Source organism: Notothenia coriiceps, unplaced genomic scaffold (assembly GCF_000735185.1).
Source record: "Notothenia coriiceps isolate Sejong01 unplaced genomic scaffold, NC01 NC01_scaffold00008733, whole genome shotgun sequence".
Classification (NCBI taxonomy): domain Eukaryota; kingdom Metazoa; phylum Chordata; class Actinopteri; order Perciformes; family Nototheniidae; genus Notothenia; species Notothenia coriiceps.
Window position 1 is genome coordinate 99,835 of NW_011341434.1, and position 18,489 is coordinate 118,323.

The 18,489-nt window shown below is 40.6% G+C and overlaps 1 protein-coding gene across 1 annotated transcript in view; it reads left to right on the top strand.

Annotated features, from left to right (window-relative positions):
* Nucleotides 1-18,489, top strand: part of LOC104944747 (plexin-A2) — a 60,095-nt gene that overhangs the window by 23,433 nt on the left and 18,173 nt on the right. Inside the window, exons 9-18 of the mRNA XM_010770320.1 lie at nt 5,149-5,300; nt 6,442-6,559; nt 7,212-7,348; nt 7,855-8,022; nt 10,033-10,126; nt 12,873-13,112; nt 14,075-14,218; nt 14,685-14,919; nt 15,441-15,583; nt 17,415-17,683. Of these exons, the coding sequence (XP_010768622.1) occupies nt 5,149-5,300; nt 6,442-6,559; nt 7,212-7,348; nt 7,855-8,022; nt 10,033-10,126; nt 12,873-13,112; nt 14,075-14,218; nt 14,685-14,919; nt 15,441-15,583; nt 17,415-17,683 (1,700 nt within the window). The remainder of the gene's footprint in view (nt 1-5,148; nt 5,301-6,441; nt 6,560-7,211; nt 7,349-7,854; nt 8,023-10,032; nt 10,127-12,872; nt 13,113-14,074; nt 14,219-14,684; nt 14,920-15,440; nt 15,584-17,414; nt 17,684-18,489) is intronic.

Consider the following 18,489-nt stretch of genomic DNA (forward strand, 5'->3'; position numbering starts at 1 on the left):
CTCGTCGGTTGGGGGGGGGGGGGGGGCCTCATCTCACAATGTCGCTTGGGGCCCCAAGTGGGCCAGGGGCGGCCCTCATCGTGAGTTATTCTCTCTGCTCACCTCCCCCCTCCATCGTATCCTCACTCCCCCCACGCCGGGGATTATGCAACACTGTGCAGGGCTGTCAGAGGAGTGAAGGGAAGACTGTGTGTATGTGAATATGGTGTGTTTGGAGTAGATGGATTGAAAAAGAAAGAGAGATAATGAGCAAAAGCAGGGAAACACTTTATAAACCTTTCCCTTTTTCTTCCTTCTTAAAAAGTTCTCTCACTACTCTTCCATCAAGGACGTCTACAAGGACACTAACCACATTTTCTGTTCTGTTATTGGCTGTTTCGAGTAGAGCCTTAAAGAGACATTTTTTAAACTTGTTTTTTGGCAACCTCCTCCAGCTCTGAGAGACTGTGTTGGTGAGCTCTTACCTCACACTCATGAATTTCCCACAATGCCTTTAGCCCTTCCTGAAATATTTATGGTGAGCGGTCATAGCGTTACGGGTTGGCACTGGGTGCTGTTCCTATTCTGTCCCGGACTCCGAGGCAAGGTCACAGTGACGTCCTGCTCTACGTTAGATATTGATCACTTTTGTTCAGCCACAGTGTATTATTAGATACAACACTTCAGCATATAACCCCACACTCTCTGATGCAAGTGGGGTCATGGTCTTTTAATATGTAGGCTGGAGGTTGTAGTCTTTAAAAATAGTATTTGAGTGCAGATGAGCTGAAGTAGTACTTACAATTACTTCACACCCTCTTTTTAGAGATGTATACTTGTTTGTTTGTGTGAAGAGAGGGACATAAAAGAGGGGCAGACATGCAACACCTCTATAAAAGAGGCCCTATTTTGCTTTTGGGGGTTTCCCTTTCCTGTAGTGTGTTATACAGGGATTTGTAAATGGTCTGCAAAGGCTAAAACGCCCCCATTGGACTCCTTTGTTAACTTCCGGGACATAGTGACATCACAATGTAACACTTGTGCTTTTATTGGCTAGCGCTCCAACACATAGTACATGAAAGGCTAAGGGGCTGGACATCTCTAAGCAGTTTACCAAAAACAAAACTGGCCAGCTAACCAATCAGAGCAGACTGGGCTTCAGACAGAGGGTGAAAAGAGGTGCTGCAGAACAGGCAGTATGAAAAAAGTAAAGAGCTTTTTGAACATTAAAGCATGTAGACATGTCACAGTAGAGGCAAAAAATACAAATCTGAAAATGTATGATGTATGTGGCTGTCGCTCTTATTTTTTTTTTATGTTATCCTTTAGCATTTAAAAACATCTTTAAATAAACCCCTGCTTTAGAAATAGTAAAGTATATGCTACACACCTTGTTAGTTTGACGTCTTTTTCCCAGTTTTCTAAGCTTTAAAACCATATTTCCTGGATCACAACCTACTTCACATACATTTGTACTTCCCTTCCTCACTGACAAAAAAAAAAACCTCCCTGTAGTAAGTTCACCCATTGTTGTAGCTACAGTGTTTCTATTATAAGATCAGAGCGCTGAATGGAGCAGGAAGTGCTCACAGAGAGGGGCGCACAAAACTACATGCACACAGAAATATAAACGTTTATATGTTGATGTGAATTATTTATTTAGCCGTTTAGCATTTCCAAAAAGCATTATACTCAGTGCTGCTTCATTTCCCCAAAATACTACTAGTATTACAGACGTGTAGTTTGGTACAGTGGCTTATCATTTGTGGTCAGGTTCAAATTGATCTAAATGCAAAGTTAAAATGAGATTTAAGCAATATTATCTAATGATTTGACCTTGTGTAGCATCAACATGACTGTTCATGTTGAAGCTACACTGACTTTACTGACTCTCCGTACTATATTGCGAAGAAAATACAATGAAGAAAATACGTCCAGTTGTACCTATGATGTCTTATGGCTGCTTCGCCTCAACTTAAAGGGGACCTATCATGCAAAATGCACTTTTGTACGTCTTTTATACATGAATATGTGTCCCCGGTGTGCAGGGACGTGCACAGACATTTGGAGGGGCTATTGCTCTAAACTGGAAAAAGTGCCTCCCCCCCGAAAATAGATATAAGACCAAAACGATTATTAAATTAACTAATTTGAACAGTAATTCACATCATCATCTCATAACAAAATAAGCTAAGGCTACTACTTGCATTCAGTGACTTGATTTTTAAAAGGAAAACCAGTGACATTTTTTGTTTTGCGGTGCATATCTCATTAAAATATCTAATGATAGAAACTAAAGAAAAAATGGGGACAATTCAATGTAGTTTGACCATTGTAACTGCTGTGCAGACATACTGATAAAATAGGGCTTCTATAATTATTAATGAAACCAGTTCAATACGCATTATTCTTATTCTTCTCATTCTTCATGAGCACAGCAACGGTAAGGTATCTAATTATTTATTCATTTAGTATTCCATAACTTAATAACAGAGATGGTCAAATTAAAGTAGAGACATGGCAGAAATCCTACAATGAAGCGGGCAGTGAACTGTTCTCCTGAGAGAGGGCGATCAAGAAAAGAGAGGAAGTAAAGTCCCATAAGAAAACTCAAAATCCATTTTCCAAAATCCGACACCAATAGGCCTACAGTAGCCTGTAATAAATATTAGAAAAATGAAGCTGGTGTGTTTCCCGCAGCGAGACACTACAATACTAATTGTGGGCTTATCATGTTGATTCGACCACAACAGAAAGAAAAAAAAACAGGTCAGCCAAAAAGGGAAAACGGGCCGTTGCCCGGGCAACATTAGCCCGTACCTGTGCACGTCCCTGGGTTCTGGACTGGTGCTTGTGGAGAAAGCAGACTGCTCCGTGTTTGGAGTTGCTGTGCCGCTGTCAGTTCTGTTCCCTGATCTCTGCGTCACCGACCCATTTGATATTCGTGTGACAGAAAAACAAAACAAAAAAACGTTATTGTCCAGCCGCGGCCGGAAGATCAGGAAGCAACGTTACTATGCTATAATCGATTATGTTCTGTCGCTGCATTGATGCAGAATTGTCCACGTCCGCATCACGATGCATCGTAGAAACGATTAATTTCAACACCCCTAACGTCTTTTACTCAGAAAGTTTTTTTATTTAAAATAAGCAACTTCTGGGGTCTTATTTTTTTTTTTAGTCATGCCAATTAACACAACAGAGCAGCAATGTGACCTTTCATTATACTTTAGAAGACTGGATTTCTTGAACTTAATATTTCATTTTTATTTAGTCTTGAACTTGGCTAACCAGATGAAAGCAACCATGACATTGCAAGAATTTGTTCGGAAACTTTGAAGTTTAAGATGTAAGGAAGGCAAAGTCTTTTTTTATTTTTTTATAAAAAAGCCAATTTCACTGACTGAAGTAAAATAAGTGTCCGACCAAGGTGAAGCAGGTTATTACAATTAATTAAAATTATTTATTTCACTCAGTCTGACGGCCAACTGAGTAGATTAGTGTTACCATCCTTCTTGTGACAGAAACAGCTGATTTGACCTCAGGTTAGGTTTAGTTTAGCGATAATAGACAAGATTTCTAAAGAGCAAATACCATGGTTTTGTTGCTACAGTACGCATATTTAGTGAAAGGCTAGTGAAATGTCCTTCGCGAAACTTCCATTAAAGATCTAATGTGTAATGTCTAATGCTCAAGATAAAAAGGACATATCGTTTGAAGCCTGTTTCTTCAACCATGCATCTACTTGTACCACTTAGTATCAGACAACAATATGGTGCTCGATGTATTAGTCAATCAACACAATGCAATTCTAAACAGCAAGTTGCAACTAAAAGGTTGAAATGCACCTCTTTGAATTCAACTCTTAGATACCACACATGCATTTTCAGAGGGGTTATGGCGCAGGGTCAGCCAGTGTGCAGCTCTCCTCAGGCAGTTTTTGGGGGTTCTGTGCGCTTGAGCAAGGCTATTCCTATTATTTTGGTAGAAAACACAAGATTTATCTTTGACCACCTTCAAATATCCCTTCCAAGTTCCTGTATACCTAGTAGCTATCTCACATTCTATCCCACGCCAGGCGAATACCTAAAGTGCTTGACAGCTAAACGGATTCAGTCTGTTTAGTGGTGATGGATCTTTTATGTCACAAACTCCTGTTCATTCTCTTGAATGAGGCACAGTGGGTCAGGCACAGAGATGCCAGGCTCTTCCGCTTCAAAGAGCCGCAAGCCTTTGAAGTCCCCGTCACATTATTAGTGTTCCTGAAGGAGCTGCAGCAGAATGTATCAACTACCCAGTGGTGCTGGGTGGAGGGAGAGTTTCTCCTGTTCTGCTCTGCAGGTCCGGAGGTTTCCTGCCATGGTGGTTAAGTTCACAATGTGAAAAGGGTTTCTCAAGGTTTTGCTATTCAATGCATTATTCATTAAAGTTTGGTTTGAATTATGGTGGGTTTTAAAGCTTTTTGAATAAACCCCTTCAGAATGTGACTTACAGTAAATCTACTTAATGTTTACATAGAGTTTACACGGAAAGTGTGGGAAGACTGTGAAGAAGCTCAGTCATTCAGGTCATGTAGAAGTGCTAAGACAAAAGCAGCTGGACTTACTTTAGAATCCTGAAAGAATCTCAAAGAATAGAACGTCTAAAAAAACAGCCCAGTTGCCTTTGACATAGAATTTCTACATTATGCTAATGTTTTAGCTGCCCTTTAAGGAAAATACAATTTGACATCAAGCATTATTGTCCTAAAGTAGCTAAGAATTAATATTTTGAGCAAGTACTAGTCACATTTCTGACCGCGGCTTATACAGAATTAGTGTTTCACCATAATTATATTCCTCTTGGGTTGGGAAAACCATTTAAACTGTGTGATTCTCAACTAAAACTGCAGCAAATTACAATTAATAATCATTCTGGAGTTAAGCTCTCGTTATGGCAATAACTGGAAACTCTTGCATATAAATCTATACATGATATTGCCTTTAGACCCACGAAGAGGCATCATTCTAGTATTACAGCCCATGATTTCCGAACAGCCTCCGACACCTGAGGGCACTCATATTTTTAAGAACAAACACAGGACCCACCCTTGCTATTCGGCTTATATAATATCTATCGCTGTATGTGAAATCCTGTCCTCATCACCACTTTCTTCTCCTTCCTATGTAGGTGAGCCCAGTGGCAGGCCCTGTGGAGGGGGGCACCCTGGTCACCATCCAGGGCCTGAACCTGGGTTTATCCTTCTCTGAGCTGGAGGGGAACGTGGAGGTGGCGGGGATGCAGTGCACCCCACAGGAGGAGGGATACATTACTGCAGAACAGTAAGAGAGACTCCTCCCCTCCCCTGCCCAGATACGCATGAAATCAAACTGTACTGTACACAGGCATACTGTACAGATGCAAACGGAAGCAAAAAAATACAATCTCTTGTCTATTGCACAATTTTTTCTCACAGTCAATAACAGAATCTGTGATAGGCTTGAGCCCAGAGATGCCTCATCAGGTTGTAGGATTGTGTGTGTGTGTGTGTGTGTGTGTGTGTGTGTGTGTGTGTGTGTGTGTGTGTGTGTGTGTGTGGTGTGGGGGGGTGGGGGGGGGGGGGCTTTGCATTGCCGTGGTTGCAGTTCACAGCCGTGGTGCAGTCACAGCCAAAGGAAGAGACAGTCTTTGTGTCGTTGTCGTTATGAGGCTGTCGGCACAGCTGTAATTGAAATGCGCTGCATGTCGCTGACTGGAGGGACAATCTGTTAGCCATGTGTTTCTCTCACAGCCATGTAATGCGATTGGGCTCTGGCTACAGGGTCTTTATTTATATCCTTGTAAAAACAGGAGGAAAAAAGAAAAGGAAAAGAACATGCCAGCAGAAAATTGGAAAACTCTCGTGATGTATGAATAGAAGGGATGGGCAGGGAGGATTCATTGGGTGCTCTTATTGTAAAAGGGGGAAAGCAGAGTTCCTTGCGCAGAGCAGTGCATTTGCAGGGCCATTCATTTGGCATGCACAGTGCTTTAAAACACGGCATTACAACTGTTACAACCATTCATTTCAGCATGGGGTCAGTTGCTATAATGACTTATTCATGGCACACTTTATCTTATTGACCTGACAGGAAATACTGACTTATTGAAGAAACCCCTATGTTGTCATGGAAACCGGAGGTAATGGTGGGTGGCAATCGTGCTGGAGATGGAGAGGGGTGCAGTTTATCATTTGAGTTATATTGCTGTTATAGGTTTCCCATTAGGAAGAAAGATGGCCCTCTATATTGACCCACAACTTCTATGAAAGTCTGCTTCAATCACACTGGCCAGCAGAGGCCATCTCCCCACTGTGCAGTTGATAACAAATGTGATACAGTGCAGTGATTCTGCAGTCTGGCGTGTGTTATTACTTGTATGCAAAGTGATCTGTTGCACGCCTGTTGTTTTATGCACCTTCATTTGTGTATTGTGTCTTGACAGGATTGTGTGTGAGATGGCAGCAGCTCCTAAAGGAAGTGCTCCAGGTCCAGTTAAGCTGTGCATTGGCGAATGCAGACCAGAACTACGCACACAGTCCTCCCAGCTCTACTCCTTTGTGGTAATTCTGAATATGAAAAACATTTACTTTGTCAATTTGTGCCAAAGCAAACATCAAGTGTTTGCAATGAATTAGGCTGAACATGTGATTGCAGGTAGAAAGCCAGAAAAACTATTTAATTCATCCACTGCAATCATAAACTAGAGAGGAAGATAGAATAAGATAATTCATTTTTTCTGAGTGCAAGAGATTGTGCATAAGAGCGTTCATCCTTATTACAAAAGTATTTCTTATGGCTTGTTCACCTTCTGCACGATTTTCATTACATGGCTAATCAAAAGTATGGTGTTGTTTATTGCATTCAAGCCAAGACTGATTTGTGTTTGCTTTTGAAGGGCAAAGGTATTATTAAAAGGAAATGTAAGTAGGGGTTATTAATGTGACCGACAGGTGCAAATCCGTTTCAACGACCCAAAACATTTCCATTGGAAGAAACGTACTTAAGTTTAAAAAATAATGCAGATAAAAGAAACACAAATGTGCCAAAACATTATAAATGATATGATGTCTTTTTTTTTTTAAATAAGCTCTTTTGTCTACTTTTTAAAAACAATTTTTTTGTTAATTTTTAGCGTTTTCTTCTTATAGAGACAGCCGTATTCTGTGTTTGATCTTTGGTGAATAAAACATAATTCATTTTGGTTCTCCATAGACCCCTTCAATGCTGGCTCTGACCCCAGGCAGAGGACCTGAATCTGGGGGCACCAAGGTCACCATTGTGGGGGAGAATCTGGGTGCTGGAAGCACTGTAACCGTGTACTTTGGGAATCAGACCTGCGAGCTGTACAGGTAAGTCTGATGATAACACAACTTCCTAATGTGATATTTAATCCTTTAGAGAGGCAATGGAAGTGCCTGCACACAGTATCAAAGCCTTCTTTAATCTCTACGAAACAGAGTAAAAGATCACTCTATTTAAAGAAGCGCACTTAAGATGCAATTAAGTGTTGGTGGGATACATGAAAAGTCTTGTTGGCGGTGGAGAGACCCACAGCAGTAGGTATTGTTCTCTATGTATTTATAGATATCTATTTAAAGTTCAAAATGCTCACATGGTAGGAGTCAGGAGGTTGAAGCGAGGGAGCCATTAGCTAGAGCACCCTCTAATTACGGTGTTCCATCCCTAATGTGTCTGTAAAGAGGAAGGGAGGGGACTGGCTGTAATGAATCCTCTCGTTCTCGTGTTAATTTGCATGGTTTAAAACTGCGTGAAGTCAGGGGTATGCAACCGCAATAATGAGTGGGCAGTCAAAATTGAAAAGATGTGTAAACCGCTCTTTTGATGCTCCCCTCAGGAGGAGCATGTCGGAGATCGTGTGCTTCTCTTCACCGTCCGTGACGAAAGCCGGACCGGTGCGAGTCAGTTTGAGTGTGGACCGGGCCAACGTTCCTGGGAGTCTGGCCTTTGAGTACATAGAGGACCCCACAGTACAGCGCATTGAACCCCTGTGGAGCATCACCAGGTAACACAACGCATCATAGTACCGTGTATACACAGTAACCAGCCACATGTGGTCTTATTGCCTAAGAAAGTCCACGAATGCCCACAAAATGGTAACAGAGCACCTTCAGCAGTTCTACAGTGCTCTCGTATGCTTGGGGGTTTCGAGTATGTTGTTAGTTTAGATTAGAATATCGTGTAGTAGTTAATGTAAGAGGAAGTGATTTGATTTAGCAGATTGCAGCTTGCATGTTGCATGTTTGATGAAGCAGGCCCCTGGTTGAATGGAGGCTCTAACAGGGTGTGAATGGGAGCTGCTCTTCATATAGCATATTATGTTGACAGTATTTGAAATGTTATAGCATATAATTCAAACCCATACAGGGTTGCTAAACAAACACTGTGCACAAGTTGCAAATCTATTTCTAGGAAGTATAACGTCAATAGTACTGCGTGGCAAACATAGATAGAAGGATGTATATATATATATATATATATATATATATATGTATATATATGTATATATATATGTGTATATATATGTACTATAGGCATTAGTAAATGGGCGTTGAGCAAAAAATATACAAGGACACAATCTTTCTATTTATCCATCGCCTTTGTTTTCTAACATTACATTTATTATTTAGTAGGACGGTCTTAGACTAAAGACATTCTAAAACACTAAGATTTCCCGATTTAATTGACAGATTTGTAAAACTACCTTTTTCCACAAAGAATGGAACAAAAACACAACTTTAACTCTTGAGACATGCTCATACACTTCTAGTAAACAAATAGAAAAACATTTTTAAAAATGACTAATAGACAACAACAACATCTTAGTCAACTGAGACCAAAACAACCAATTAGTCAGCTAATCGACTAGAGCAGCCATATAATCTAGCAGTATAATTATATAGCAGTTTTTATTAAAAATAAAAAAATATGACAACCCCCTACTGCCTACACGTGGTGGCCTGCCAAGTGCAGATTATGACAGTGCCTAGCAATCTGTATGTTGCGCAGGTTTACAGCGAGATAAATCCAAAGAAATTAGATGTTGCGGTTGTCATGTATAACAAGGTTGTTTCACAATATCAAATCAGTGTTCGAAACAACATGACTAATGTAACAAAAATTACAATCCATGTTCAAAATATAACTTTTATTAAGCTGCATGTCATTTTAAATATTAATTCAGAGTTTGATGCTGCACATTTTACAAAGATAGTGAATTTGCTACATTCTATCAAATCTCAAACTGTTTTACCTGTATTCCGCTTAATTAGAGAAATTTATGTTGGTCCGGGGTGGGATTACACAGCACTTCGTCCCTGCAGATTAGACTTCACAGAGCCACCCTGGCCCTGAGCATGGTGAGAGGAGGAGCTTTGTGGATCTGCAACCAAGAGCCCTCATCATGAATGTGCGGTCCCACTATGTGGCCCTACAAGCTTAGGTACCCTTTGAAGTGCAAGAAGAGAAGGATTGTCACTGTCAGGCTGACGATACCGGCCACTTTTTCTGAAGCCATTTTCTCCCCTCTCTTCCGTCATGTTTTCCCACACTCTTTGTCTCTCCTTCTCTTACTTTCAAATTCCACACTAGTTTTCGAAGCTCAAACTGCTGCACAGGTTATACCAAGATTAGAGAGTGTTGTTTATTTTAATCACATCGAGCACAGATATGTAAACAAGCAGCACCTGTATTCATGCTATGCCAGCCTCACAGTCATGGATGAATATAAAACAGCAGCCAGCTGGTTTGCCGTTTGATCTGGCTCTCCTGCCCAATAACAAAGAGAGAGCTACCGTGCCACCTATAGCTCCTCATACCCGCATTAATGCAGTTTCTCTGGAAAATGTAGGGTGTGAAAGTTAAAAAGATTGCTCTCTCTGCGGCCATCACTCTCACTACATTGTGGTTTGCATTCATATATGTATTGGCTACCTGGAGCTCATACAGTATGTGCATGTGTTTGATCAGTAGTTCTTCTTGCTTATGAATAAACTCCTTCCTCTCCTCCAAACAGTGGACACACAACCCTGACAGTGACTGGAACAAACCTGGATGTGGTTCAGGAGCCGCGAGTCAGAGTCAAATATGCCGGCCATGAATCTGTCAATGTGAGTGAGACAACTGCTAATATACTGCACTCAACCTGCATGGTTTTGCTTACTCAAGCTGATGTAAATGTCAGAGTTAAAGTGTTCTTCAGTGATATATTGCTATAGCAACGAGGTAGATTTATGGTTGCGGTACATGTACTACTTTTTGTCTTTACATACTTATCTGTCGTGACATCTTCACAAATGATTTAAAGAGGCTGAATGTGATCACACCCAGAGAGCTCACCTGACAAAGACAAGACGGAGAGACATTGGGATGAAAGTTAATACGTATATTACATTTCATTAAAGGGGCCCTATAATGCTCATTTTCAGGTTTCATATTTGTATTTTGTGCCTCTACCGTGACATGTTTCCATGCTTAAATGTTCAAAAGGTTCTTTATTTTGTTCATACTTCCTGTGCTGAAGCACCTCTTTTCACCCTCTGTATGTCCTTTCCCTTATCCTATGACCTACAATGTGTTAGAGCACTAGCCAATAGAAGCGCACATGTTACATAGTGATGTCATTGTGTTACGGAGGTAAATGTCCAATGGAGGCGTTTCACGCAGGGAGGGAGAGAGTCTGGGAATGAACGTTAGCCTTTGCAGACCATTTACATGCACAAAAACCTATAACACACTACTGGAAAGGGAAAACCCCCCAAAAAGCATTATAGGGTCCCCCGCAATTTTCCAATGGTAAAATAATGTTTGAACTGGTTTAGTTTTAAGGATAAATGACTATATTCCTAAAGAAAAACCTCCAATCTCTGTGTCAAACAGCCTGTAGGGTGGAGAGCAAATTAACCATCAACACCTTGAAATACTATTACAGAATATAATAGGCTGTAGTTTGTCCTGGATGTGGATATAAAAATGAAGCCACCCATAAACAGAAGGGTTGGAGGGAGGTGGCATTTAGATCAGTCCAAAATGAGTTTAAAAAAAAGCTGACATGAAAGTGCACCTCGGGTTTGGGAGGTGATTTATTGTGCTGACTCTGCTTGCCTGAGGAGCTAAGGCAGGTCCTTTCAAAGTGATTGATTGTTCCAAAGTGTTGAAGCCCCGGTGGCATAAGCCCAGTCACCTTTAGCCTTTATTTTTACACTTTGGACAAGTCAGGGAATTGCCCGAGGATCTGAGACTGCACACTGGCTGAAAACGGGTCGAAACTTTTGGAAGGAACTTTTTTAGCTTGACCTTGAAATAGATCGATATATGTTTCTAAAAATCTATTCTGAAGAGAAAACGCCAGAAATAGTGAAGTGATGCCAGAAATTGAGTGATAATAGTTTGCTTGTACCAGCTGTAGATAGATTTTTTAAATACATCTTTTCAAAACAAAGATAGAAGAGAAGGTAAATATGATATGAAAGTGTTACATATTTATTGCTGCCACAATAATACAATCAAACACTAAATGTAATAAAGACACAAGTATAAGAAAACCAAGATGTGGCATATGAAAACTTTAAATATATTTGAGGAAGAGTTGTTTTTCAAAAGTGAGATGTTTTGTTTTTGAGGTATGCTCTGAGCTATAATTAAATGGCGCATTAATGATGTTAGTCAAGAATTAAAGCCAGTCAATTAAAACTGTGTTTTACAGTGTCCCTGGCAGCAAGGAGATCTGAAGGGATTAAAACTGACCCTCAACCCGCATCAGCTGCTAAAAGAGGGTCATTGCAAAATGTAATGAGGGCAGTCTCTGCGTCGCGCATATCTCGAAAACATCATCGGAAATGCTTAAAAAAGTGTGTTGGATCACAAAAGGAGTTAATTGACTTGAAACAACTTTTAGTAATAGCTTAGATAAAAACTAAAGCTAGAAATTGTCCTGAAGCTAGGGGAATTTAACAATCTGCTAGATATTGAGAAGGATTTATAAGAATTGCAGAGGAAAACAGAAAGCTATTTGGTAGTAATTAAGTACCAAAGACTTAAAACAGTGGTGATTTAGGAATAAGTCCATTGAGGGAGCAAGGGATCATGTTCATATATAGAGTTTCTGCCTGATACTGGTATATAAAAACACATTTAATAGTCTCCTATTAACCTTTGACCCAGGTCTATGAATGTCTTTAGTGTCAGTACTATAGCATTAGCCCTAGCAAAGCAGAATGTAAAAAACACACGAGCAGCACAAGAACATATGAATAGCGGGGGGGGGGGCAACATACTACTGAAACAGCTCATGAATGAAAATCAGACATATATATCCTTAATCTCATGTTATGTAGGTTAACAATACAGAGACTGTCAGTATGTGTATGTTGATGGATAAGTTGAATATGATTAAAAGGCTCCATAATATTTTCAACATCTGCATGTTAAGAATGAGTAAGAATATTAAATCAACCACATACTGTATGGGCATAAAATGAGACATCTGCTCAAATCTATTCAGAAAAGTGCTTTCTAAAGAAAAATCAAGGGCACTCTTAATGTATTGCCTTGTAATGAAAATGTATTCCAATAACTAGAAGATGTTTTAAATGTAGGATTTCCAACAAAATACCTTTCTAAGGGTTAAATAATTCTGCTGAAGAACTTTCAAATACTTCTTATAATTAACCTGTAAGCAGATTAATTATTTATGTTTCTTAATAATGTGTGCAATGATTAATCATGCAGGAGACAACACAGTGAGTTTTAAATATGTGTATGAGGATATGTTTAGTCTGGTATTTTCAATACTGCATGTCTGCTTCTGGGTAATTTACTGTGAGGTGTGTAATCTTGATTTGGTTTCTGCTCCAGGTGTGCAAAGTGCTGAACACAACCACCATCAGCTGCTTCGCCCCCTCTCTGAAAGCAGAGTACACTGCAGACCAGGAGACGATCAAACACGTGGATGAGTTCGGCTTCGTCTTCAACAACGTCCAAGCTCTGCTCACCTACAACAACACAAGCTTTGTCTACTACCCCAACCCGTACCTGGAGCCCCTCAGTCTGACCGGGGTCCTGGAGCAGAAACCTGGAGCTCCAATCATACTCAAAGTACGTCACAGCTGCTACTGCTTTTATGCTTTATTTTTATAATTTCCATGCAAGAGGGTATTCTGAAGTCTATAACCATCTGCACTGACATAGGAATACATGTACTTCATTTACTTTGTACTTTTGTATTCATTTATTTGAATTGCTTTACTGCACACACTGTAAACACACAACACATCAGTTGACTACATTTCTGTTTTTCTGAAAAACTACATTTCCGAATATGCTCTCTGTGAACTCCAATAAGTGGCTAATTCTTGTAGTTTCTTGGAAAGATTTTTCTTGCCTTTCAGTTTTACACCATGTGTAATGGTCATTGGATAGGTGTGCCATCATAAAACAGCGTATTTCGTTGCATATTGCATTAGTTATTTGCTTTTATTGGGTAAAATAATGTTGCTGATATCCTGCATATAATATAACGTATGTATGATATTCTGCATATAATAATATGTTGGCAGTGTAGATCGCACCTTAACTTCCTGCCATTCTCTCCAAGATGGTTGATTACAGTAATCATACTAATTACCCATATTTGCATATGCTATAGGAATTACATAGAAAGCAAATGATCACTGTGAAATTATGCTTCAAAACAGAACCCTTAGAAACAATGAGGAACATTTCAATAGAGCATAATGTATTTAGTCCTACATTTGACCTTGCCATTGTTTGACATTCACTATTTGACTTCCTATTTTTTTTTGTCTTAGGTATATTGTATGTTACACTGTTGAAAATGTTCATTGCAAACAACTATGGTGTAGACATTGAGCATATAACCATAAAGCCTTTGACACTTGGATTCTACATATATTTACTGTACTGTAGAAACATTCTCATAATGATCAAAACATTGTTTGAATAGTCCTATTAAATTGCTATGTCATATTAGTTGTGTTGTCAAATGTTATGTTATTTTTGTGGATCTTTTTTACATGTCTCCTCTAACTGTGTTGCAGGGACGTAACCTGGTGCCGTCTGCTTCTGGTGGAGCCCGGCTGAATTACACGGTGCTGATTGGAGACACGCCCTGCACCCTCACTGTGACCGACACTCAGTTACTCTGCGAGCCACCCAACCTCACGGGGCAGCACAAAGTCCTGGTCAGTCTATGGAGCGTGTCCCTGTATTGTGGTTTTGTGAGCATCTGATGGCCTGTCATTGAGGATGTGGGTCACTGTTCATACGTCACTATGTTTGTGGGTCACTGACAGGCTTTCAGTTTGTCGCTGGCTTTCTGTCATTGTCTGTCACTCATGGTCTGGTGGGTTCCCAATTACATTACATTGCCCAGCAAAATTATTGACAGGCACTCCTGCAAATAATGAGAAAAAAGCTGTAAAAAAAGAAAGCTGATGTGCCTGGAACTTTTAAAAAAGGTTTCCTTTCAAGGCGATTGTTCAGCAAAGTGGTCCATGTCTCTATTGTATGTGCCAATTCAATGCTTCAGCAACAATGTTTTGAATTCAGGTCAGCCTTTTCATTAGTGGTGTTTTTTGTTGCTTTAGGATTTTCAACACTGTTTTGAAATACCGTGCTTACGTCTCCATTATTAATAATATTTTTCAGGTCCAAGTAGGAGGACTTCACATCTCTCCAGGAGAAGTTCACATCCGGTCCGACAGCCTTCTCACTCTTCCTGCCATCTTCAGCATCACAGCTGGAGGAGGGCTGCTCCTCATCATCGTCATTATCGTCCTGCTGGCCTACAGACGGAAATCACATGAGAACGATCTTACTCTGAAGCGCCTGCAGATGCAGATGGACAATCTGGAGTCCCGCGTGGCTCTGGAGTGCAAGGAAGGTGAGGGAAACTGATCCAAGAGAATAAACTCTCAGAAATCCAGAAAAAAGTGCATAATAGCACCATATGTCGAGAACTGTTGATGACTGTGTTTAACAAAATGATATATTTGTGTAAGATATAATACTTATTATATATACATTGTATATGTATATTGGCTCAATAATACTTGAATATTCATTAATTATAACGTTAACGAGCAACTTTTTGGATATCTGTATTCTTAGTTGCAACAAGTTGACAAAAAATTATCAAAATCAAAATGAAATATATGCTGTAAGATCATTATGAACAGTGCTAATTACTATTGAATGTATTGTGTAATGTCATGTGAAACTCTACATTGCCATGCTTCCTGAATTCAATACAAGCACTACTCGTCATACTTGTACTGTTTTACAACCATTTCAATCAGAAACAGTTGGGAATGAAAAATACTGTCTTAGGTTTGCTGTGATAAACAGATCAAAGTTACAACATGTTGTTAAAAATGTTTAAACCCTTACCTCTGTCATATGTAGCTTTTGCAGAGCTGCAGACAGACATCAACGAGTTAACCAGTGATCTGGACAGAGCCGGCATACCTTACCTCGACTATCGCACTTACGCCATGAGGGTTCTCTTCCCCGGCATCGATGATCACCCAGTGCTCAGAGAGCTGGAGGTAAGAAACCTCTGAAGCACGGCTGCTGCACTCGAGTCAACTTTCAAAAAAATTTCTGGCATCTTGACCTTAAGGCTCTAGTATACTCCAAAATGAATTCATTTTGGCTTGTTGGCAAGTGCTGTCAAACTGCTGTCGAACAAGCAGTGTGAGCAAATGTCAGTGTACTCACTGTGCTTGTAGTTTGGTTTGTTTATTGGCTACATCAGCTGGATTGTGGGCAGATTTTTGGGGTTTTCTACATCCCTTAGTCTCAGGCTGGAGCCACACGAGGATGATAACGCAAACGGACCGAAATCAATATCAAAAAGGTCTTCTGTCCACACGCAATAGGCACCAGAAACGTGTCCGTTCACATGAGACCGCTCGAAAGCGCTGGAAACGCTGTAGTGCATATGCCGGGCCTGTAAGTGGCGCTGTACTCCTGCCACAAAAGCAGCGAAGAAGACTTCCCGCGCATGGTTGCCATGGTTGCCATGGTTGCCATGGTTGCTCTTCTGTTTATTCTCCGCTCTGGCTCTTTTTCTCCCTCCCCGAGGCAAGCGTTTGCTCCTGCTGTAAATCTCTCCGGTAGTCCACCAGGAGATGAAAAACACCCACCTCTCCGCCTCTTCCAAGGAACGAGGGGTCCGTGCGGCAGAGTTTCAGTTAGATTTTTTTTCGCCGGTCAACATCTCCGTTAAAGTTTAAATCTTCTGGACAAAATTAGAAAAGTGCCGGTCAGAGGTCTTCTTTGTTATTTATTGAGATTTAAAACAAATTGATAACGACTCTGTACTAATAAAAAACGGAGCCTCTCTTTTCCTTCCCCTCTTCTGACAGCCCAGCAGCTGATCTCTGAGCAGGAGAGGTGGGAGAGGCGGGGCTATTGCTTCATCGTTATCAGGAAATGATCGTATAGGCGTAAACACGGAGCCGTTTGCCCCCCCAGAGCGTTTCGTTCGCAGATCTACCCACCTTGGGACCCGTTATCGTTATCGTTTTATGCGTTTCCATGTCGGCCTCGTGTGGCCGAACCGTCTGACTCTATATGATTGAGAACTGTAGCGGATATGACCGTTATCGTCCTTGTGTGGCTGGGGCCTCAGTCATGCACATATTTTGAGGAAAACTCATCTTGTTCACTTGGACTATTGCTTTTTAAAATTCAAATCTCCGATCAAAATATTCTTCGACACCTGTTCAGTAATGCTGGCATGTCATATTTCGCACTGGTCTAGTGTAGCGTTTCTTGTCTTTTCAAAGAACCCTTATAGATATTATCACATTTCATACTAAAAGTACCGGGTTTTAAAATGTTCTTCAACGCGGCCTCCGGGGTTTAGTTCTACTTATTTCGAAGAACCTCTAAACAACCAGCCATTTGCTTTTTCATTATTTGAACAATATTTCCTATGTGCTCAATGTCAAAATTAAGCTAGTGTTTCTAATTAGAGTTGGTTCAATCAAGCAGTTATGTTCACAATGGTTTCAAAAGATTTTTTGAAGGAGCCTGTCTGATTGCATCTTAAGCATCGTCCTATTCTTCTTCCTCCAAATAAATAAACGTGTCTTTTATTTGTAGCAGAAAATAAAGAATCGTTTGTGTTTTTGATTAAATTCTTGAGGGAATTTAAAACTATAAACCACAAGTTTCTATGTTGGGGGGTTCTGCTCTTCAGCGGTTCTGTTTTTCTTTTATGCCTTTAGATGGTTCGTGAGAATTCCTGTAGATATTTATTCGGTCTTCATGTTCCTCTGTCCACATTATGACTTCTCTCATCCTTCAATGAGCATTATCTAATGAGCATGTGCTTCTTTGTGTCTGTGCAAAAATGCATGATGCGTGTAGGTGCCGGGGAGCGGACAGGCGAATGTGGAGAAAGCCTTGAAGCAGTTTGCTCAGCTGGTGAATAACAAGGTTTTCCTGCTGACATTCATCCGCACACTGGAGCTGCAGCGCTCCTTCTCCATGCGTGACCGCGGCTACGTTGCCTCGCTCATCATGACCGCTCTGCAGGGGCGGCTGGAGTACGCTACTGACATCCTCAAACACCTGCTCTCCGATCTCATAGAACGCAACCTGGAGAGCAAGAACCACCCCAAACTACTCCTCCGCAGGTAAACCAGAATTACTACACTGCTGCTAAAAGTTGAGTTTCAAAAAGCTATTTATTGTAGCCTTTTGGAAAAAATGAATGTTCATTATAATCATCTAAGGAGGAGTAAAGATATGTGACTTAGGAGGCTCAGTTTAGGCTTTCAGACAGCTTATTTGCAGTTGCTGAGAAAATGAAAGGAGCCCTATTATGTTCGTTTTCAGGTTCATATTTGTATTATGTGCCTCTACTCTACTGGGACATGTCTCCATGCTGCAATGCTCAAAAAGGTCTTTATTTGTCTCATACTGCCTGTTCTGCAGCACCTCTTTCCCCCCTCTGTCTGAAACCAGAGCCTGGTCTGCTCTGATTGGTTAGCTCGACGGCTCTGTTGTGATAAGTCAGCCCCTTAAAGATGTCCGCCCCTGAGGCTATCACGTACAATGTGTTGGAATGCGTTAGCCAATAGAAGCGTGAGTGTTACGTAGTGATGTCACTATGTTACAGAAGTCAACTAAGGACTACAGTACAATGGGAGGCATTTCAGGCAGAGGGGGGGGGGGAGTGTGTGGGAGAGAAACTCTCCTTTAATTGTTAAGCACATCTGTGTAATAAGTAATTTATATCTACAAGCATTCCTTGTAAATTTCAGGAACTTAAAGTAGAAGCTATTTTTCCCTTACTTTCTCCGTCCATATTTTTCCAGTGTGGTCAGAGGATTTAACCAAGAGAGACCTTTTCTATCTCAAATCTGCCAGGTTCTGATCAACACTGCTTATCTTTCAGCATAGATAATACTTTTGTGCATTGTTCTTTCCAGCCCAGTTA